At 40.8% G+C, this 23,827-nt stretch overlaps 1 protein-coding gene across 2 annotated transcripts in view; it reads right to left on the bottom strand.

Moving 5' to 3' along the window:
- The window catches only part of NPSR1 (neuropeptide S receptor 1), a 58,426-nt gene extending 39,160 nt beyond the window's left edge, over nt 1-19,266 (bottom strand). The window contains exons 1-2 of one of the 2 annotated variants that reach the window (XM_042044249.1): nt 18,891-19,266; nt 6,157-6,289 (exon numbers count right to left, since the gene is read on the bottom strand). In XM_042044249.1, coding sequence (XP_041900183.1) covers nt 6,157-6,289; nt 18,891-19,037 — 280 coding nt within the window. In that variant the 5' untranslated portion in view covers nt 19,038-19,266. The remainder of the gene's footprint in view (nt 1-6,156; nt 6,290-18,890) is intronic. The other variant, XM_042044248.1, reaches the window with a different exon arrangement.
- Between the last annotated feature and the right edge of the window lie 4,561 nt (nt 19,267-23,827).

The raw sequence follows: 23,827 nt of genomic DNA on the forward strand, positions 1-23,827 counted from the left end.
AGTGTCCAAGTTGCATATTACAAACTAGGGAACTATGACTCATCTTCAAATCTGAGTAAAAGTTCAAAGGAGAATTTGAGTTTCTCCTAGACATTATTAAATTGCCAGGAGTGGCAATGGACAGCAAATCTTTTTTGCCTCGTGCTGCCACAGGGTATTGCAGGCTGTGACCACGTTTATCTTTTCCTGCATTATGTCTCAGTTTGTGGGGGCACACTAATACATACCTAACTTAAAGTAAGTCCTGTGTTGCTTTCCTCTTACTGAATTAGTCTTCTTGGCAGAATGAGGATGGAAAATTGATTGCTTCTTTTCCAGGCAAATAATGCAGCCATGCAACAAATTTTCTTATTCACATATTTTCATGGGATGCATTGAATAAGGAATACAAATATTGCTCTGTTTACTCCCAGAGACCATTTATGCTCTTGGTAAATTGAATCACATTTATTCTGTGAATGCAAAGTGGAACTTGTACTAAATGCTATGGTTTCCATAGCATACAGAGGAAGGGTGGATATAACCTATTTCTTTCTCTATTTTTCAAGCTGTGTGTACACTGGGGTGATTTGCAGAGTTCATAGACTTCCAGCTAGGTGTGTGGGAACCAAGCTGCTTGCAAAAGTGGGGAATTTGGATGCCATTGAGTACTATGTAAAATGTCAGTGTCTGTGCCCGAGGGAATATTAACAAATTACACTCTTTCTTCCCAGTCTTGACAAACCCTTTTCAGCAGTGACGGGAGCATGCAGTGCAGAACACAGATAATCCATTAGCAGAGACAGTTTCCTTACATTAATTATATTTTCAAGAGGTTTTAGGACATAATGAATATAAGAAATTCACAGGTCCTTCTTTAAATTTTAGCTGTGAATTCTGCAGTACAATTGTAACTTCCTCCAAGTCTTCTTTTCTGCAGGTAGGATGATGAAACCTCTCACCTCTCCTCAGCCTTCATATTTTTCCCACAAATTAGCAGACAGTTAGTGTGGAAAGAGGAAGAAGACATTTCTGGGAATTCGTTCACTTTTCTGCATTAGGTTTCTGTGTCTTAGGTGGACAATCACGTAAATCATATTGTCAGGTTCCAGCCAAGACCCAGCTGGCAAGATAGGCAAGTTTTCCAGTCTAACTGGGAACTCTGTAGACTTTTTGGCTGCCAACAGTCTACCTCCATTAAGGTGACTTGCTGATTTAGCTGCTAATTGGCTCTGTGCAATTAACTTCCAATGCTCATAATCACTGTGATGTCTAAGGTACTTTTAAAACTGATAAATTTCTATGTATGATTTCTCTGAAGTTCAGAAATATTCCAAGTACCGTTTTCCAGATGAAAAGCCGGAACAGAGACCATTATCTGTTAATAATGTTCTACATGTCAATTTGGGTAATGGTGTTATTATATTAAGCTTTTCTACAGATCATGGAGTAACAAGTCATTTTCATTCTGTCAAGTCACATAGAACAATGAAGAAAATTTTTGAAGGAGAGGCACAGTCCATTAAAGTAGTCAGTGCCCTACTGGTTTTGGGGCAGGGGAAAAAAAAGAAGGAGAAAAAGAAGGACAAAATCTGTTCATGTCTAACTCTTGTAGCTGCACAGTTAGATGCGCTCATTTAGTGCATTTAACCAGAAAATTAGTTGGTAGTCTCTCCCTTCAGTAATCCAAAGTTATTCTAGAAGTCAGTGATTGAGCCCAGTTGGTTTTAGTCTCACAGTCATGCTCTCTCCAGGTAGAAGCAACACAGAAACAAACACTTTCCTTTAGCAGGGTCCATTTCCACCCATATGCTTGCATTGCCCTCTTGTAGCAGGTTCTCAGTGTACTGGCTTTTTACCAAACACTGAACAAAATGAGTGCAGCTGATAAGAATCAAGGCCTTCAGCTTTCTGGGTGCAACTGAAGAAGGTGGCAATGATACAAATATCTTTATATCACTTTTTAAATTACCTCCTTTTCTTTTTATTGTCTTTCTCAAGTTATCCCTTAGGATTTGGTATTTATACCATAATATGGACTGTAGCTACATATGTTTACAGAACATCTTTTGTTTTCCTGTTTATATGTAAGCTACCATAGAAGTTAGGTGATGCTCCTTCTATTTTCTTTCTTCATTACAGCCACAGCAATACCTACAAGAGCAAGTATTTCCAAACAAGACTGTCAGACTATAGCTTCAAATTTGGCATGGAGTAAAGTGCCTCCGTGTATTTCTACCCCTAAAAATGAACAAAATGTAACACTGTTCCTAAATTACTGATCTCTGCTAAATGGTGGAAGAGAAAGAGAAACACACTGAGCTAAAGGTCATGACATTTCAAGTTCCAACTTTCCAGATGTTAATGTTGGAGAAAAAGATCTAAATAAACTACCTACTTCTGGTCAATAAAAGGAACATAAATACGTTCCTCTGTCAGTAGTAGTTAAAGTTGAATGGAAAATAATGAGAAGCAAAATTCTTTCAGCAGATTTTTTTAATATCTTTCTTGATTGGTTTTGGAATTGGTCAAATAATAAGAGTTCTACTGAGTTAATTCTTTGGCACATAAATTACATTCCTTATCCACTACTACTCAAATAATTGAGTTTGATATATCCTCATGTCCACTGCTTTTACATTTTGAGAGTAAACTTAAGAAGGCTTTCATTTGGTAGAGCTGGGTAAACTGACCTATACAGATATAAATGCGTGGAAAAACAATCTTTTCTGAAAACAATATTTCCCTTCAATATTTCCAGCTTAATACAGCGCCTGTGAACTCATCCTACTCTTTGATCTTGAAGCACTTGGTGATTTCAGTTGGAGGCAAACATCTTAAAGACACTAAGACTCTGAAGATATGTGAAGTGGCATCAGGTAGGGGAAGATGTGAGAGGTTTCCTGCCAGGAGAGATAGCTATGCCATGAGCATAACTTGCGCTAAACTCAGAAGAAATCTGTTTGGGGAAAAGTGTTTAGAGCTACCCTCCTCACAGGGTACTCTTCAGAGCTTGCTCTTTCTGAGAAACTAAATTACCTTTGAGATAGAAATCTGTAGGAAACCTAGCTTTAGTTTCAGTCTGCACAGACAAACTTGTTTCTAAGAAAAACATTTTTACAGAAGAGGAGTATGCCCAAAGGCAAACTGAAAACTGAACACAAGGCAAATATGGCAATATTCCTCTTCATTAAATTAGCTGATGCTGAGTGATTAGTACTATTGTTCAGCTCAGCTGTTAACTCTTAGCTGATTTCCTAGTGCTTAATTCCCAGATAATTTCAAAGAGATTTATGCATGAACTGAGAGTTAGACATAGACTTAAATGCAGTACTGACACAAGCATTGTATAAGTGTATATTGTGAATATTGTGAATCCAGGCTTCAGCAACATCCTTAAGCATTCTGAAGTTGAAGGGATTACTCACATTCCTACGGATTCCTGCAACGTTGAGCACCACGTTTAATTATGATGTAGTAAGGGATCAGTAAGTGTCTTCTCTAGATTTGCCGAGTGGGTTGTACCACTGAATTCTGTCAGTGTTGAAAGAAGCCTCAATCAGCTAGTTACTTCTCATCTGCATCTGGCTTGGCAACCAGTCAAGAAGAACAACAGTGCTAATTTCCTATTCATGTATTATCCACAATTTTGCTTTGAACACTTTGTTTATTCTAACAGGCAGGCTGTATTTTAATTTCATTTTGGTACAACATTAGTGGGAAAATGTGAGAATTGAGTGCACTACTCAACTATTGAGCCACAGATCAATAGACAAAAAGTTTTTAAATGGCTTTGAAATGCCTGCATTGATAAAGCTATATCCATTATTCTTCTTTCTGCTACTGGGGCTGAAATAATAAATATTTTAAGAACCTCAAAATAGATGGAAGTAGTAATATTGACTAAGCAGAAACTGTTTGCCAGGAGATTAGGCTTTAGTTGGTAGGATTTAAATATGCTTGGCATGTCAAAGCAATGTGACAAGTCAGTGTTTTCATAATGTTCTGCATCTACCTCATAACTTGTTGTGAAAGGATGATGGCTGTTGCCAGCTTGCTTTGTTCTTAATAATATTTCTAAAGATAAGAAGATGAAATGACTCCATTTCAGGAATTAAGTCATTTCCTTGTGCCAAAATACTGACAGGCAGTCTCGGTGCAGGAAGATAAATTAGAGTTCTGACTCCTGCATCACAAAAAAGAAGTCGACATGGCTTGAAAGGAACCTTGATGTTTAAGCTGGAGTTACTTCTTTTAACCTTGCAGATGTGAATGTCAAGTGAGCTTTCTATGTGAATTTTTATAATAAATGGAACAGACTGTTGAACTCAGGCAATTTTAAAAGTCAGGGATAATTTTAGGGAAGGGGAAGTCAGAAAACTCAGCAAGTGGAGCACATGGACCTCAGTCAAATTATAACATCAGCTGTATTGCACTATTTGCTGCCCACATCTAATGGTATATTTGCCTTGTTGTCTTTGCCACTGCCACTGATTATCTCAGCTCCCTCAAAAACTGCACTTGCAACGCCTTCCTCTCCCTTCATGCAGGCAGTATTTAAACCCCTAGTGAATAGTTCTCCATGCACCTCCATTCTAATACAAAAAGTCCTCTTTCCTACAGGTCCAAAATGGCAAAATTCGCACTAAGACCCTTTTCCAGCACCGCAACAGCAGTAGCCTCCCCAGTACACCTGTCAGTAAGTAGAAAATGGATGGTGTCCATCTGGGGCTTCCTCTGCTCCTCTGCTCTTTGCCTGTACTTCTGCTTGGTTGCCTGAGTACATTCCATTCATCTGGGATTGGGAACTCTTTGAGCAGAGACTGTTTATTTTGAAACTCCTGTGAACACTGTAAGGTTTGATCTGTGATTGATGCTTCCAAGCTGGGGGTGAGGCTGTATTGACCTGCCTTACCTGATGGTAAATACCACTGGCACATGAAGGAAGTGTCATAAAGGTCACAACTGAGATAAGAAGTAAAGCCATTTACTACAGATGACTCAGGCAAATAGGAAAACCATCTGTCAGCACTTCAGAAGAGGAGTCACTGCAAACCTTTACCTCCTCACCTTGCAAGAATTCTCATATCACCTGTAGTTACAGGCCTGCCTCTTTGCATCAATTTGTACACCCTGGTCTATCTGCTTCAGCTGAGAGTAGTTCTTAAAACTGGACATGCTCCTGAGCAGATGTGGTTGAGACCATGAGCAGGAGTTCATTTATTTGCAAAAATGCATGTTGAAAATTTGGCAGTGGAGTAATTTGTTTTTCCAGTTTAAACACAGGTACAACAGACACCAAAGGAGGATGCAGTATTGGTGGGAAATCATACATTAAACGGCTCTTTAGTGAAAAAGTGCTGTAATTCTTACCATAGCTTAGGAAAAAAAAAAAAAAAAAGCAATAGAAGGAATATAGATATCCTGTATACACAAACAGTGTCTTGTAAGCAGTGTTTTGTGTATACACAGATGTCTTGTAAGCAGGGATTAGTAGCAGGACACTGTTATAGAAACAGCACATATTTTCCCTTGGGAAACTTAAACCCCCAGAAATGTAGTCCATTCAAGACCACAGAGAAACAATGTGCTGCTTATGCTCATTTTCTTTTCCTCTTGCTGAGGTTGACATTTTACAAACCAGGCTTCTGTACATTTTACATTCTGTTTAAAAACTACAAAGTCCTTGGATCAGCATCCTTTTTTCCATAAAAAAAATACCTAAATGCATTTCTCTCCCCCTTTATATTGTTATATTTCCCTTACTTTGTTAAACCTGACAACATGAAGTTATTTTCACTCTTCACTGCAAGAGCATAATTGATGGAGTAGTTTTAGTAGAAAAACACAAGAGATTCATCTTAAACTAGTTTAATTTAAGCAGTTCAATGACAACAGCTGGAGACAGGTTCTGGGAAATGCGGATGCAAACTCATACTGGAAGATAAGATTTAGTGGCATCAATGAGTTGCAGCTGCTGCATACTACTACATCTAGCAACATCTTTTTAGATCAGAGTCAGACTGAGCCCTAAGATAAACAGCCATCCATTTGCTTTATGGCAAGCTGCAACTGGTGACAACTGAATTCTTCACCGCTCAACTCACATTTTCTTATTGGTCATTTTAATAGTGATTCCTGTGTAGGTCAGGTGCCCTTTCCCCTCCCATACACTACCTGTGATTGCCAGCTGAGTAACAAAGTAGGTCATTCGAGATTTCCGCTTCCTCCTCCAGGTAGAGAAGAGCACAGTGGCGTTTCCAGCAATTGTGACAATAAAGAGAATCCAAAGAGTCACCAGCTGCTCTGTCTGCATTAGAGAGAAGGGAAAAAGCAAATAGATGGGTGGGTGGGTACTGCCTTGGGTTAAGACAGTCACTTATCCTCAGACAAATGAGATGAGAATGGAAAATAGGAGTGAAATTTGAATTTTGCCAATTGATATCTACTACTTAGTCTAAAAGACATTCTTGTTTTTTCAGAAAATACTTAACATGCATCACTGGTAGTGATGTTCATCCCGGTTTGGTTTGCAGTGGCTGTATACTACTCCTCTCTTCACAAAACCACTAGCAGTGTCTGTATTCCACAGTTAGTGCTAAAATGAGAGTCAGCTCTCAGCTTTCTTGTGCTGCTCCAGCAAGCTGTGAAATAACCAGCTGCCTCGCTTCATAAGGAATGTTGATAGATGGGCTCCTTTGGAGAAATGGGGGAAATAAATACTTCTCTCTTTCCCAACTTCAGTGAGTCCGGGTCGTTCACGAGCCTTATGAAATTCAGACATCCACTCCATGATCTAGATGTGCACCAAGACGGAAAAGGAAGCATGACCCACTAAGGAAAAGTGTAACTGCACAGCGACTGAAACGTGATGACAAAACGTCCCCTAGTGGTGTGTGTACAAAGAAAACAAAGTAAGAAAGCTATTCGTGCTCTCAAAGCATCAGGATGCTCTGGCTGCAAGATCAACAGGGTGTGTGTCCACGTTTGCTTGTTTGGTGAGTGCACACCCAATCTTTACATCCTCGTAACTGGGGTGAGTTTTATGTTACGTCAGTGCAGTCATTTGGGATCTTCCAGTTCCAGACAGCAAACCCATAACATGGGAGTTAGGGGAAAATGGAGGAGGCAGGCGAGGGATGCAGGTGAGGAGGGGTGCCAGGTGCTGGCCCTACAGATGTGACCCCAAGGACCTGTCCTGAGCAGGTTGGGGGAAGGATGCTGTAAGTGAGACCCCACTTACCTGACTGGGTTAGTAGAAGCAGCCTTCTGGTAGAGCAGAAGAGGATACTCATTAAAAGCATTTGGAAGCCACTGTGGGTGAGCAGAAAACAGAGTTCCTTCTGCTTGCAAATAAAATAGCTCACTGTGAGCGTGGGGAGGGAAGGTGGAATGAAAGTAAGGGAGCAGGGACACGGAGCTTTCTGCTTTGTAACTAGCCTCATGCCTCCTCACCTCTCAGCCCCCTCCTGGCCAGGAGTCATGGTCCCTCCTCGTCCCTCCCATCGTCCCCCTGGGCAGCCGCTCCTGGGAACCAGCGTCTGCTTTCCTCCAGGTAGGGAGCCACACTACCTTGTGGATTATGTGGTCATGCAGGGCAAGCAAGACCCGATGAGGAGCAATTTGAGGTTGTACTCTGTGCCTGAGCCCAGTGATCATTTTAAGCAAACAATGAAGGCTGTGTTGAAAGGATTTCACTTTTCACAGCATGATGATTTTCACCAGCATAATCTACCATTCATGTCATCTCACCTAACTTTAAAGTTCCAAAGAGACAGAACTATTCTAAATTGTCATAGTATTGTCTAGGTAATAGCAGTGTCTCAGAGATGAGTCACCACTCATCTCACCTACTTTGGGATGGGCTGTCTCCACTGATTATAGAGTGACCTAGATGAGACAACTTGTGTGAGCTAGATACTTTTAGATTAAAAAATAAAATCCACCTTTTTGGGGTATCTGCAAATCTCTCGAATTTCTTGGAAACAAATTTCCTTCAAAATGTGTGACAGAGATAGGCGAAGCTATTTTTATGGGGGTGCTGTTCTTAGTACAGGAATTGGAAGGAAATATCTTTTTGGAAGACAATAAAATCATAAAAGGTAAGATTTCACATAATTTTTTTCCTTGAAATCAGTGATTTCTCCTCAGGGTTTGTTTTGTTTTTTCCATTTCAGAAAACCTGAAGAAAATAAGGGACTAGACTTGTTCCCATTTTCTTTGGTGTAAAATCAGAAGAGCATTTTCTTGAAAGGAATTCTATATTCATGTGTTATACTGATATTGATAGGAACAGAACAAGGATCTGACATTCAAACCTTCTTATGATTCCCACAGAAGAAATAGCTATGGAGCAACAGAGATCTTGTTAGAAAGATGTTTCCCCACCACGGGAGCACAGCACAAATGGTCAGTTTAAATCCCTTCTACCAATTTAAAAGCAATGCTTTTTAAGCAATTTTAGACTCCAGAATTTAAACCAGACTGCAAAGATAACTTAAAAGATGCAAACGCTGAAAATAGAGGTAAGTCTGAAAGGCTGTAGACAAAGAAATAAAGCCAAAATTTCTATTAATCTATTTGTGGGAGCTCCCATTCAGACAAAAGGGAAAAATATCTCATTCCTGGGGATTAAGGAGCCATAAAAATAGGCAACTTAAATCACTGCAGCCTCTCTCAGTCTATGTTAACTTGCAAAATGAAAAATTCCATGGTTATTAATGGGATGCCCACTGTGATAAAGGCCTTTGCAGAGGCTAGGATTAGAATTCAAAATTATCTTCATGAATTGGAAACACGTAGTGGGAAAAAAGCAAGATGCTGTCCAACAAAGTAGAAGTGCAGGACTACAGTGTAGTGAGTGTAATCACACTTGGTTGGACCAGCCTTCAAAATGTCAACCCTCGCACACAGCGCACATGCAAAGTGCCCCAGAACATCATGACATCACCCTACCATGACAGCAACAGCCACCACCACTTTGGGATCAACACCACGCTCATGTGCCTCTGCTCTAATCCTTCCAGTGGGCCATGCCCACTCCTGGGCACAGTGCTTCAAGAGGGACACACAGCAATGAGTTGACATAAAGGATATAGTCAGGCAAAATGACTGAATGAATCAAGTTGCTAAATCCAGGAAAAGCCATCTGCAGGAAAAGATGAACATAGCCTTGAGGACACAAAAAGACTGATGTAGAAAAGGAAAGGACTAATCTTTTCTTTAGATCCACTGCAGACCGGACAAAAATCAAAACTACAGCACAGAATTCAGGATGAAAATTTAAAAAGAAAAAAAAGACTTAAAAAGATATCATAGATAGAGAGATTGATTGAGCCAGTAAAACTTCCATCTGTGAAGGTCTTAAAAATAGTTATTAGATTAGAGAGATAGCTGATGTATCCTTGAATTTCACTTCAGCTGAATTTTCTCTAGTTTTATTTATCATGTTCAGGTTGCTTAGACATAGAAGTGTTTAATTTCATGTCTTGTTCATTCATCAAACAAAAGTCATTTCTTAGTAACAGTCCTGGACAAGGTAATCTACAGAAAACATTTTTCAATAGCATGTTGTGCAACCATCAGAAGCATTCTGATAGAAAGCAAGATAATAATATCTCCCAAACCTCTGTGGACAAGGGTTTCTTTTGCAATGGGCATTGATAACTACACTACATGAGAATACCATGAGAGACTAGTGTCATACAGCAGTTATTTCAGGTTAGAGATGTTGTTGACATTATTAAGGTCACCAACAAATGAAAGTCAAGAGGATTTCCTTGACTTGACCAGAGCCATTGCACATGCTGCTGTCCCACAAGGCTGCTGTGTTTGGAGCATGGAGGTGCTTGACATCCAGAGCGCATATTTGTGCTTTGCTAAGTTGCTCTACGATTAAAACCAGGTTAAGTCAATGAAGAAAATGCCTCTTCATGGGTGAAATGTAAGCCTGAAAACCTGTCTGAAGTGTGTGCATTTTCCTTTGGCTGTAAAAGAGGCTTGTCATTTTGTTTCTCTGATAAAATTTCTGAATCCAGAGGCTGGGGTAAGTCTAGCAAGAGGTGTATTCTGCTTTGTATTTGAGGCAAAGATCACCCCTGCAAACCCCTTTAATCAAGACCATAGTTAAATCATTTTGGAGATGTTGGGTGGCATTTTGGTACCACAATGCCATCCCTCCTTCCAGTTCTTCCCAATCAACTTCCTTGCTTTGTAATCTCTCAGGATTTGTATCCCTTCTGGTGGGGAGCACCAGCTGTGACTGGAACGGTGATATACCTGATAGCCCATTCCAGTGGAGGTGCTGTTCCTTATGTCTTGAGGTGCGAAAGTCTTTGTCTGATATTAGAGAAGTTGCCTAATAGAAGAAGAGGTTCAACTATCAATGGACAAAACTTATTTGTACTTGAACAGGGACCCAATCCTAAAACAGTTTAGCTCTAGCTGCTGAGGCTGCTTGGGAAACAACCTGGAAAAAGTAGGTTTCCAGGTAAGAAATGAACAAATAGAAAAAGAGAGGGAGAAGTACTCCATGCATGGAATGGCTGACTGGCCTCTTAATATGAGGACAGCACGTCTGTGGTAAATTCATGGCCCTGCTGACCTGGTGTCTTCCTGCACAATGGTATTGGTCTCGGGTGAAGAAGAGGCATTGACCCTCATATCACAAGCCAGTAGCAGCTTAAGTCTCTGACCAGGTTTTTGTTGACGGCTGATAAACTCTGGGAATACACAAATGATCTTGCCTTTGATGTGTTTTAAAAATTATGGGGTTAGCATAGCAGCAATTGAGATTGTAAGAGAGCTACAATCATGGAGCAAGCCAAAAATTTTGTAAGAGTGTTCTTAACACACAAGAAGAATATATAAGTCCCTTTGTGGAACTGGGTAACTATCATACTCATGGTCAGGTTCACCACCAGTAGATTGCATTTCACTTTCTTGAAGAAGGGAAAAACAAATAGAAAAATCTTTTCTCGCTCTCTAAAATAATCACATTAATTGCAGACCATGTAGAAAAATGGAGTAGTCTAGATTAGCTTTTTTTTTTTTTTTTGATGCTGCTGTAGAAGATCTGGAATTTTGAACATTGACAACTGAAAATTCTCAGGACAGATTTGCTATTTTAACATCCCCCATTTAGGCTGGGAACTTAAAACCCTTAGAAAAAAAACACAAACAACAACCAAAAAAACCCTAAACCAAACAAAAAAAGCCCCACCAACAAAAATCCAACACCACGAACAAAAACCCGAAATCCACCCAAACCAGGAAGATTAATTTTCCAGAGGCAGACAGGTGTTACGCAGTTTGACTGATTTCCATCAGGGATTTTTAATCAGCTTATGTCTAAGGCAAATTGCACTTTGGAGTGCAACACTGAAAGGAATCATAGAAATACACTCATTAACCCAGTTAGGGAGTTTTAAAGGCACTGGCTAAACCTCTGATTTAATTCATAGAATTTTTAAATAAATAAACAAAGAAAAAATAATGAAACACCTCTTTTCCATACTGCCAGATTCCTCCACAGCAGAAACCCTAGAGAGCTGTCTGGGGCCTAAGAGCTACCTACAATTATCTAGCAGGCGAGTGCAGAGAAGATGGAGCCAGAATCTTCTCAGATGTGCACTAAGAAAGGGCAAGAGTCCACAAACAAAGGTTTCAACATGGGACATCTTGATAAGACATTAGGAAAAAAGTGTTCTTCATGAGGGTGGTCAAGCACTGGGATGTGAACTCAGAGAGGCTGTGGGATTTCCATCCCCAGAGATATTTGAATAGACACTGCCCTGAGAAATCTGGCGCAGTCTGAATTTGCTTTCAAGTGGTTGGTTCAGGTGACCTCAAGAAGTTCTTCTCTACTTGAACTATTATGCACACACACAAGTGTGCATAAGACCTATTTTCTTAAGGAATATTCTTAAAACTGAAAGGTACGCACACACACGTAATCAGATGAATAGTTTGCACACATTGCATATTATTTATTTTATCACAGAAGCATGAACAGCTCAGATCTTTCTGGGAATCTTTATGTAAATTAAAATTTACTCTGCAAGTAAAGAGTATGGGTGTAAAGGCTACTGGCATAGAAATGGCACAAGCATACAAGTCTTAGGAAAAAGGACTTTAAAAGCATAAGATGGCATTTTTCTTTAAGAAGGCATTTTTCTTACACTTATTTGGAGTCCTGAGATGAAGAATTTCTGCCAAGTGTGACCAGCTTAAATTGTGGGCTTTCAGAAATGAAGTGTGATGCCGCTGAAAGGGTCATGACTATGGTTATGCTTACCACCTACAAAATAAAGGGTTTTTAATAGACAAAAAGAGAACAAACTTGACTAAACTGCCAAGGAAACATCCATATTTCTTCTTGTGTTGAAACTTTCTATGGAAGCTGGGTTGTGAAAAAACCCCACAACCTAACAGCAATCTGCTTGAAGAAAAGCTGTAGGTGCATTGCATATACTTTAGTTGTAGACAGTAATTCTGACTTTCAAGAAGGAAAAAACTAAGGGGCACCAAATATCTTACAAGAACAGGCACAACAAACAGAATACTTGGGCTAGAATCAAGCTTCACACAGCAAATGCTAATCACCTGAATGTGAAGATTCAGATGAGTAATTCAAGTCATCTCTTAATGCTCAAGGAAAGAAAAGCTGAAAAAAAAGGCTGAAATATTCTTGATTCATTTCCTGGTAGGCCTTGTCTCAATAGGAAAGAAACATGCTCAAAACACTGTGAAGGTCACTGAAATCTTCTGCCTTAGCTGTCACAAGCAGCAGGAAGCTGTACTGTCCACCCCTGTAATACAAATATGTTTCAAAAGAAGGTTCTCCATCCAGCAAGGCAAAACTGAGAAGATGTTTCTACACAGAGTTCACACAAGATGTTCCTGAAAATTTTGGGAAGACAATTTGATTGACACCTAAAAGCCCAGGGAAAACTCATGTGAAGGTAAGAAAGGTAAAAAAGAAAGTTCAAAGCTAATTTTTGTATTTTGTCTTTGAAAATGCTTCCATTATGATTGAATTTGAGAGAAACACCTTTGGGCAGGCAACAAGACCTCTAGGAGTTCTTTTTTTTTTTTTTTTTTTTAATTAGCATGGCCTGGGATGGAGCCTGATTCAAAATGCATAAACACTAGTTCAGCCCCAGATTTGACTCTGGGACTGCTGTTTTCTCATTTAAACACTACTGGTTGTGCTTGATAGCCCTCCTATCCCCTGTGCAGAGGCTGCCTCACTGAGCTGCTTTCTAATTGACTGCCTGGGTTATCCTCCCAGCACAAGGTTATGGGACATTCTGGCAGGGCTGGGATGCACTGCCACAAGAAACCTTCACAACATATCAAAGGTGCTGGCAACAGTCACTTCCCAAGGAGTCCTTATGGTTGGAAAAAACACAGAGCTGGAAGGAACATGAGTTGATTTTTTCTGTTCTGTCGAACTTGAGAGGCAGTTTTTCATGAGTTTGTGTCGATTTGGTGTTCCACTCATAGTGTGGAATGTTAATGCATTATGTCGAGGAAAGATCTATAACATTTTCTTCCTTGTAGACTTACGGAAACAGACAAGCTGAGAAAGTCTATTCACTAAATCAGGACACTTTCTCATGGAAAGGGTTAATTTTGTTATTAAGATTACTTTCTCATCTTTTTGAAATCTAGCAAAGCTGTATATATATATTATTATTATCATTATTATTTTGTGAATGTCTGCTTTTTAAAAAAACCTATTTCTTAGCTCTGACATCACCACTATGGATGAGCAGGGTTCCTTCAGTGCACACAATCTAATGCATGCTAATTGCAGTGATCTTTCCAACCTCAACAGCTGAATAAGCCCCCACCCTGCCCCAAAATTCTCCATAGGTGTGACGGTGACAGTCAGTAACAAATGTGACTAATTCAATTCTATTACCAAATAGTTCTTATTTGCCATTCTGCTGTGATTTGGTACAAGACAGATAATAAATGCGGGCAGTACTCTTCAGTTACTGCAGGATGTTTTACTCACAGAATTAGACAGAAATTCCTGATTTAAATGTCATCAGGAAACATAAATTTTTAATGGTGTATCTATCTGTTTATTTCGTAGAGTATTTTCAAAAAGTGGAAAGATATTAGGTCACTCAAAGGTCCATCCATAATTGTATGATTTTGACAGCTCTATTTAAAACTGTAAAGTGCTGTTTTTCTTAATCACTTAAAATGATTTTAAGTATGCCTAATCTGTAAAACTAAAATATCTCAAAAAATGTAAAAAAATTATACTTTCTAGGCATATTTATATAGGAGAGGCAGACAGGTGCAAACCATGTGCCTGTGTGGAGCACAGGGACAGTAGTATGAGGGTTGCTAGTGTAGAACAGCCCAAATCTGTTGGCTCAGAGCTGCTCCCAGTTGGGCTGTCATACTGCCAGATCACTTCTGTGTTGCATTTAAGCTGCTGGATAAGGCCAGCCTGGCCAACAGCACTGCAGCAGCAATTTCCCGAGGAGATCATTCTCAGCACAGCATCTCAGGAATAGCAACAGTCATTACAGCATATTGCAGAGGCTGTGTTCAGGAGTCCCTGACACCTTATTTGTGTAAACTTAATCCTCCTCCTCTCCCCCCACTGAAAGATTGCAAAGTTACCTCTGAATTATTTGATATGTCTATTTTCTAAAATGTGTGATTGCATTTGCAGAGATTACTCCAGAAATTTGACAGCACCCATTATTATTTTCCTATTATGTATTCAATGATTGGATGCTCTGTGATAGTTGCTTGAAAATCAGAATGAGCAATAGCATAAGCAAATGCTTTTCAGGAGATAAAGCAACTCCTACATTTGGATGGAAGGATAGGGACATCAGACTGTGACTTCAGCAGTCTCTGAGAACACCTGGAGTCAAATCCATGCAACAGGATACTCCTACAAAACCTCTCGACATGCTGGTCTCCTCAGCTCTTTGCTATAGGTGGTAAACCCCAACCTTTGTAAAGAGCATTAGCTCCATGGATAAGGAGCCCAAGTTATTAGAGCTGTGCTTAATTGAGCTAGGCTGTGCTGTCCTGTTTAATATCTGAACTATAGGGGCTAAAACACACAGATACAGGGAATGCTACCGTGTGGGGGGAGGACAGTCAAAGACACATACACACGTTTAAAATAATTTGTGATGGTTTTGACAGGCACGCAGTTCCTCGTGAGAGCTGTAACACTTCAGTGTCACTGCTGTGCTAATGCTGCATGGCACAGGGGCCAGGGCTTATGGGGCCAGAGGCAGGGTCCTGTCAACATTTGGACAAGTGGTTGGGGTTCCCAACTGGCAGGGGAGATATTGGTGTTCCCAGCAACTTTGGGTGTGAACAACAAAACCTTTGTGTCCTGCTCAACAGGTGAGGACTCAACTCTACACAGCAGGAAACAAAAAGTACCTCTGCTCTGCTGGGAGGTAGGAAATTTTGGTGGGAACACAGTCCCCCTGAGAAAGGAACAGCAACTGGAGTTTTGAGCACTCCAACCTTTATTTTCCTGAATAAAAGTAGGGCATCTCCTTTCTCAGCAGAGCTCTTAAAATAAAGATGATCCCTACCCAATCTTTCTGAGGACAAGCACAAGCTCCTACCATTGTGGAAGCTTCTGGGCTGTTGAGTGCCTGAGGAAATGCTTCCTCCAGCCCTGACAGAGCCCCCCAAACCTTACTGAAAACAGGCCAAACTTATTCTGAGATTCCAGCTCTTCTCCAGGCAAGTTTCTGGTTTGTACCTTGTCAGGTTTGCAGAGTTAAGAAGGTCCTAAAGTGGAGGAAGGCCACAGGTGTTCAGATGACTTCTGCTCTTTCTGGACTACTGTATTTGGCAGGTGCAGTTGATGCTCACTTAGAGCCCTTTTACACATGGATTAAGCACATATGGAGGAGATTGTTAAGGGATGTAAGGAACTCTCCTTTGGCCTGGGAAGTTGGAGCTGTAATTAATACCAATTTGCACATCTGTTCTGAATTAGGTGCTGAAATAGCCAGGAGAATTCCTTGTAGTTTAAGACAGTAACCTACCTGGATACCTCATAGAAAGGCACCCAGGAATAAAGATGGTCTGGGTTTTCAGAGACAATTTGCCATAACACAGCAGCAAGACCTAAATATCTGTGGGAATGAGGCCGTGCCTTTGCCACGGGAAGCGCCAGCTCCTCTTGCGTGCTGAATGGCGCATGGATACAATGGATACACCCAGTCCTGCCCCAAAAGCTGCCATTCTGTATGCCAAGAGTCACTTTAGTTAGCTCACACAGCCCCAAATCAGACTTCATTAGCAAAGCTTTGGTAAGCAGCTGGCACTTCTGTAGTAACGACTACCAGAAGAGAATCTGCGTTCCTCTAAGTGGAGGAAATGCTCCATTTTTGAGCTAAAATAAATCAACCAAACACTCCCCGCTCCCTCCCCAAAAAAATCAACAAAAACCTGAACTGGCAAAAAACTTTCTAATCTGAAACTGTGCAGGGTTTAGTTGTTAAGCAGAGGAACAGACAGAAGCTCAAATTTTTCTGAAAGAGAAGCACTCACAACTCAGCCTGTAACAGGACTTTCTGACACTGAAATGCTCTACAGCACGTTATTTTACTTTTGTCACATTGCCACCACAGTATAACACAGACACTACCTGCAGTGGGTACTGGCTGTCCTTCTGCAGCTTGGGAGGGAAAGAAGACACCAGTGCATGCTCATGTAGTTTGAGCAGCATGTGAGATACCCTACACAGCTGTCATTGGGTAAAATCATTAAAAAGCCATTAACACAGACGTCACTCCCTAGTCTTCGTTTATCAGTTTAGATCATGTTTTCCTAAGACTGCCTTGATAAGATAGGTTACACCTGCATTTTCCAAGCAGAAACAGCTTGTGTGCTCTGTCTGCACCCTAGCACACAGGCTCTGGGGTCAATCTGTGTAGTGGCCACTCACCCACCCTGCGTTCACAGTCAGCCACAGGCTACAGTGTGTTTGAAAATCCCAATAAAAGGCCCAAACCCTATTTGTAAGCTACATTTTGAGCACTGAACTCTATATTTCAAATTCATTCAACCTGTTCCAAACTGAAACTTATATTGTTTTAGCTGCTTGACTACAGCCTCGTAAAGAGAAAGGTGATGCATCTTGGCTTTCTGAAGTGGGCAAGGACACAGCCACAACACAGGCAGAGCTGGTGGAGGACAGCCAGATGAGTCAACAGGTATCAGCAGTACCTTCCACATGTGAGTTTTACAGAGTGCTGAAACTGCTGGCAGGGACCCCTGTCTTCCCTGCACTGTAGTCATCAGAGCAGGTGCTTTCTCCTTCCTTTCCTACAGCTGCACCAGCTATCACTCATCTCTAGAGTAAAAATACTTCCATGCCTATCAACAGCTAGTAATTGATGTGGAATCCATGTGTCTCCTTGTGAAGTTCATGCTATATGTGCCACAGCTAGGCATCCGGCAGAGACTCAAGTGCAAGTCTAATGAGAAGCTCTCGGCTACAGAACCATTTCCTTTAGCAATGGATGAGCATGCATGACTATCCTTGGTTTCCTAATTATTGTAATTTACTCAATCTTTCCTATTAACAAGCATTTTTCTGCCTGGAGACTTTCTAATAATGGAATTAATTGTCACTTTTACCATTATAAAATACTGCTCCCATTACATTGTTCAGATTTACAGCCCTAACTATGAAAAGAAGACAGGAGATAAAGAGAAAGTTGTTAAAAGTATTTTGCTAGTCCCTTCTGATTTTTTTTTCAAGAGCATTTTAGGAGTCTAACATGGAGAGAGGAAAAAAAGGAATAAAAAATAATTTTCACCCTTGAAATCCCAAGTAGGAAGTAGTATCTTAGTGATTATTAGCAGCATGTTAAAAGAGACCCTCATTAATTATGGCTGGCACTATGGATCACCTCTTTCTTTATCGGGGTGGGAACCTGCTGTAATTCCACTGATTCCACCAGGATTGTGTCAGAGCACTGCCAATCTCATAGATACAAAAATTGCTTCTGAATATATCCCTTTTTACCTCACATGTTGTCAAACGATATAAGTGCCTGTATCTTTCCAGCTGAAATTGATCTCTTTGGTCCCCAGGCTCCAGAAGGAATGGCAGGGTACTCCTAGTCAGACTTTTTAATAACTTGAACTTGTACAACATGCCATAATGGTAAAGAAGCACATGGCATTCAGAATGAAATTAAGTAATGGCAACAGGCATAGAAATCTGAAGGAAATATTAACTTCAGAACTTCTCTAATCTTTTTCCTACATTCACCTATTGCTAGGGTGATGTTTAGTTTTGGAGATGACTAAATACACTTCTCATTCAATTCAACAGCATTCACTACTGAATGACTCATCCAGTGCATTCTTAACAACCGCTTTCAAAAGATACTGCAACCCCCACTCAGCTAACAAACAAACAAACAAACTAATTAGAACCAGTCCCTCATGGTTAAAAAAACCCCAAACAACAAAAAGCCCCTCTCACTTGTGTACAATGTTTGTTGCAGCTGGAAAATTGAAAAGAAATCCCTTATGTCAAGATAATGCCTCTAAGAAATTACATTTTAAAAAATGTGCTAAAAATAAGACAAGCTTTTGAATAAAGATGCATGTACAATTACAATACCTCTACAGACAAACAATACAGTCCTCTCTTGGAAGAGGATAGAGTTAGCTAAGACATGTAAATCTGAAGTCCAATTTCTGCAAGTATTTTGCTTTTCAGTTAATGCCTCACACATGCTGTCAGCTGTCTTTGCAGGGAAAAAAACTACCAATATCTGGTAAAAAAAAAGTTTAATAATCTTAGTTGCCTCCCCACATCTGTGCTGAAAATGCTCCAAAGCTGCAAGGATGTGAGAAAAGTAATGCACGCCTTAAAAGAATACCTTAAAGGAATAGTAAAAGGATTCCCACTCCTCTTCTGCCACCACTTCTGTGAAAGCCACCGTTTCAGTGCAGGTGACAAGGGTGAGATCCAGCCAGCTGGTGCCTCCCTGGGAGCTGCTGCTGGCTTCTGTGGAGTTGACCTCCATCACTGGATTTTGCTTAAGTTCTCTAGGTGCTTGTTTTAGTAAGAGTTAATGCAGCCAGGCTTCTCCCGTAAAAGCGCAGCACAAAACCAGCTTCTCACTGCTCCACCACTGGCTACCAGAGGCGTCGGGCTTCAGTGCAGCTGAGTGATAGAAAAAAACAAAACAAAGCCAAGCTGGCATCACTTTGAGCTTTCTTTTGGTACAACTCTGGATTGCCTTGCACCCCAAGTTGTTACCTCTGGAGTCAGGCACACCTGTAAAAGCGTGGGCCTCCTCCCTGCACTAAACCCAGGAGCCTGGGTATTCCACTCAGCAGCTTTACTTACTTACCTTAGCCAAGCTCACTATGATTTTGGTTACCTGCAGTCTTATGGTACATCCATATACAAGCACCAACACTCTCTCCTGTATTAGCAAAACCCTATTAAGTTTTTAGGCTTAAGCTTTCACAATTTCCTTGTCAATACCTGACTTCAGAAATAGACCTCTCTCTCACCTTTGCAAAGAGCTGGAGTGTGCTGCACACCCAGGAAGGCAGTGCTTTCTTCACTGTATGGAAAACCTGTCTGGAAAGGCACAGCTCCTACAGACTTAGAGGCTCAAGACTCTCCAGAACAAGGCAAGCAATTATCTCTCTATTCACGGATTTTCTGGGCACTGATCCCACATACCCTCTGTTTATTCAGATGTTTTTACCCATCTCCAGAGGCATTACCCCAGCTTTACCCCAAGGTGACAGATGAGAGTACAGTCACCCTCCCCGACCAGAGCTCAAAGTCACTTGTAAATCCAGCACTTGCTCAGCTTTGCAAAGGTGCTCTGCCTCAATGAGAATGCAATGGTAAGCAGAACGTGATGCATTTCACACTCACACCCCACCAATTCAATCTTCCCTTACCTGCTCATGGCAAAACCCAGTCCTGTGTTTATGTAGGCACAGATGGCCATGGGGGAGCTCAGGAGTCTTTAAACACCTCTCTCTTGCCAGCACAGCACACTGTCTCCCGAGCTGCTGGAGCAGGGGTCTCCACAACCTGCCCACATTGTCCCTGATCCATGTGGGACTGTGCCCACCCCTGCCTACAAAAGCAGCAAGAGAGGGGTCACTAAATGGTCCTCCAGCTCCCAGGGCCTGTAATAGCAGGGGAAATTCAGGTCCAAGTTTTGACTCTGAACCCTCACAAGTTAGGACATGTCTGATCTAAGGCTTCGGACCAGGCTGTTCTAGAGACTGCAGAAACCTCTGAGTGTCTGAGCAATATTAAGACTCTCCAGAAGATGCTGGAGTCTTCAGAGCCATTCAGTGGAGTCATTTAGAGGAGGGAATCAGTCTAGACCAATACAGATAATCAGTACCAGTCACAAAACAATCAACTCTAATATGCACCAGTGATCAGTATTTAACAGTGGCAAATGATTCATAGGTTGGAATGTGATCAGATAAAAAGAAATACTGTGTTTTGCTGAAAACCACTGGCGAAATGGTCAAATATATTTTATATAAAAGAGAGGGGAAATATTTTTGAAGTTTTTCTGGCTGATTGTACAGGTTGACTTTGAAATTCTGCTAAGAAATATTTAGGTAGCATCCAAGCTTCTTGAAAATATTTTACCTTTTTTTTTCCTCTTCTTCCTTCTTCTTACTTTTCTTTCTTATATTTACAGAATTCTCTTTGCTAGAGTTAAAATTCATTACACTGAGCTTTTGGGTTTTTGCTCTTTCATTCCTACAGAGCTGTTAAGCTCAAGCATATTACAAGCACTAAGAGGCTTTTCGGTATCTACACCACACACCAGATCACGTGCAGCTCCCAGGGCTAACCTAGAGAGACTTGTCTTGTGGCTCTGCCAGCTACTTTCTCTAACTAGTGCTTATGGAGTTGCAAAAGGTTATCCCGTGCCCTGCTCCAGCGCTCTCCTGTCTCCACTGGAGAGTGCTGGAGGGCTAATACAGGTTTTCCATCACTATCAGCTTTTCTGCCAGCGAGTATTTCTCAGTTACAGTCACTGCCATGTTTTGTTGAGCATTTTCTCAAAATGCTGTTTAGCCATAGAATTTGAAGCCATGGGCTGTCTATGGTACCACATCTAGAATTAAGCTAATTCCCTAGAATAAAATACTTTATTTTTAAACCACTACAAGTCATTACATCACTTTGAAATTTGGTGTTCAGAATTTGTTCCCCACCCCACTCTCCATGCTGAGATTAAGCAAACTCTGAAATGAATGGCAAAATAAAATACTTTTATGATTGAATATCAAAAGCTTACAAAAGGCAAGATCAAATCCTAGCAACACCTCTGTGCTAAGAAATAGCTGATTGATTCCTGTAAGCGACTTTGTTGTTCTCCTCAGTTGGGACCTTGAAAAGTCTCTGAGAACTTTCAATGGTTTAAGAGATTGAGACAGTTTTAAAGGGAGAGAAATTGAGTCTTTTCTCTGCTTTAATATAAAATTCTCTCCAATTATTACTGTAAGATAGTTTTTTATCTAATATATAATAAAATACGCTTCTTCCTTCTTAACTATTTTAAAGACCCTGTACCGTAGAACTGCACCACAGCATGCTTCATGAGTTGGAAAGATATTGAAAAAATCCTTAAGCAGTAAGAATGGATTATTTGGAAGAATAATAGAGAGAACTGGCTTTAGAGGCCTCTTCATTTGCCATTCCCTTTATCTCGGTTTCAGAAGACACACACATTTAGTTTGCTTAAATAAAGCCCTGAACCAAAGGACCAGAATACCTAAGAGCATGAATGGTTCTGCTGAAAGGTGAAGAGAGTATTCTGTGGTTATTGTGTGCAACAAAATTGATAACCTCCATGCGCAGAAACATGGGGAGAGAATCTCCCTACAGTGGCATGGCACTCCTGACTGAAAAGAAGAGTGCAACTGCAGAAAGTGAAACTAGGAGATTGATGTGATGTGATGTGATGTGATGTGATGTGATGATGTGATGTGATGTGTGATAAATGAAGGTAGGTAACTCTGGAAAGAAAAGGTAAAATAAAAGGGAAAAAAAAAAGAAGCAATGAATCAAAGTTTTTAAAGATCAGGTACAAATTAGTGATTTTGATTATTTAAGCCTGAAATTCCTTGTGCAAAAACTCTGGTCTTTCCTGCACAACAGCTGTGAAATGCAGTAGGTGGAGATGGGTCATTTTGCACACCACATTGTGGATGCTCCATGGCAGGCAGAGGTGCACTCAGCAGCAGTAGGAGGAGGGACTATGCAGGAATACCTGGGTCCTCCTATGCTATCCATTTCTGTATCTTGACTTCCCTGACAGAAGCTATTGTGTGGCAGTATTTTTATGCATGATGCTGATAATCTGCCAAAAGTCAGCCAGTGTAAATATGTGTCTAATGATCAAAAAGATTAGGCACATCTGAAATGGACAGAAAAAAGTTCTGCTCAAGTCTATATTATTTTTTACTGAGACTTTATGGTAGATTTCTCTTGCTGTATTTAGGCATCGTTTGAAGTAAATTGAAAAAAATATTTGGTTTTTTGCTCTTTGGAGCTCTGCACCCTGGAGTAGTTGGGCACAATCATATTAAATGCAAAGAACAAATAATGCTGTCAGACTGTAGGAAGGAAGAGAAGTGGGAATTTCTTACTTCTGAAAGAGCAGCAAGCTAATTATTTTTCTGTAAAAACCATGCTTACGCAAATCCTTATATGCCAGCTTAAGAGGAAGTTTAGCCTGCTCTTCCCAACGCACAGCTCTTCTCCCCAAAAGCTGAACTTTTGGGGCAATTCAGAAGGATTTAGCTGCCGGCTTTGGCAGCATAGCACCACTTTACACTTGTGTTCCCCCATCCCCGCTGCACAGGAGAGCAGAACTGGCACATTAGTGACACAATTCCTGTTGTCTGTCAGAAATTCATTCTCCTTTAACTTACAAGCTGCTCAACAAGTGCATTGGTTTCCTTTGGCACTGTGCCTCTAGAGGGATGCAGACCTGGGCATCACAGCTAGGGAATACCCAAACAGGCTGGATTGATTCCCTCAAACCTGGAACCAAAAAAGTCTTCATGTGGTCCCAGTGCCTGGGATGTGGCTGGGAAGGGAAGCCCCTGCTTCTGGACTCTTGTAGGTCACTGCTGTGTGTGAAACAGAGGGCTCCATATGTGCCTTACTTAGGGTGCGAGTATTCTGCCACACATTTGCACTATCTATACATTGTTTACAGTCCCTCCAGGTGGGGATGACATCAAGTTTCTAAGTCTTCAATGACTTGAACTAGCAATGATCGTTTATAGGCTAAATATACAGTTACTGAATTTTCTTGACAGAAACCCCTAACACCCATTCTCTACCCTCCACAGTGAAGTGGCTGTAACTTAGGATTTTAAAATTCAGGAGTCAAAGCAAGATCTCAGAAGCTGGTGTTAACCTCCTCCCAAGCATTTTATTTCAGGATCTGTATCCCAAAGTGGGACCTGGCAGCATCATGTTGACACTGCCAAACTTAGCCATTCCCAGGCTGCTCTTTGTGAGGTGTGAATTTCAGCTACTCACTGCAGAGACTCCGGGGTTGTGACTCTGTCCCATATGTGCCACATGGATCACCCTGGGCTACAGGGCCAACTAACAGCACACTAAGTTCAGTCCATCCCTAAATTTCTTGGTTCTGGAGTTAAAGGCTAGCAAATACAGCTGAAGAGCCCTTCTCTTTGATGGAAAAAACTGAGTTTGATTTTCATCCAGAATCTGAACTAACTTAATTTTGAAATATTAAAAGCATCACAGAATGAGATAACTATTCTGTGCTGGGCTCCA

Source organism: Corvus kubaryi, unplaced genomic scaffold, assembly GCF_017639235.1.
Source record: "Corvus kubaryi isolate FWS band 111438036 unplaced genomic scaffold, C.kubaryi_AGA036_p1.0 37398, whole genome shotgun sequence".
NCBI lineage: Eukaryota > Metazoa > Chordata > Aves > Passeriformes > Corvidae > Corvus > Corvus kubaryi.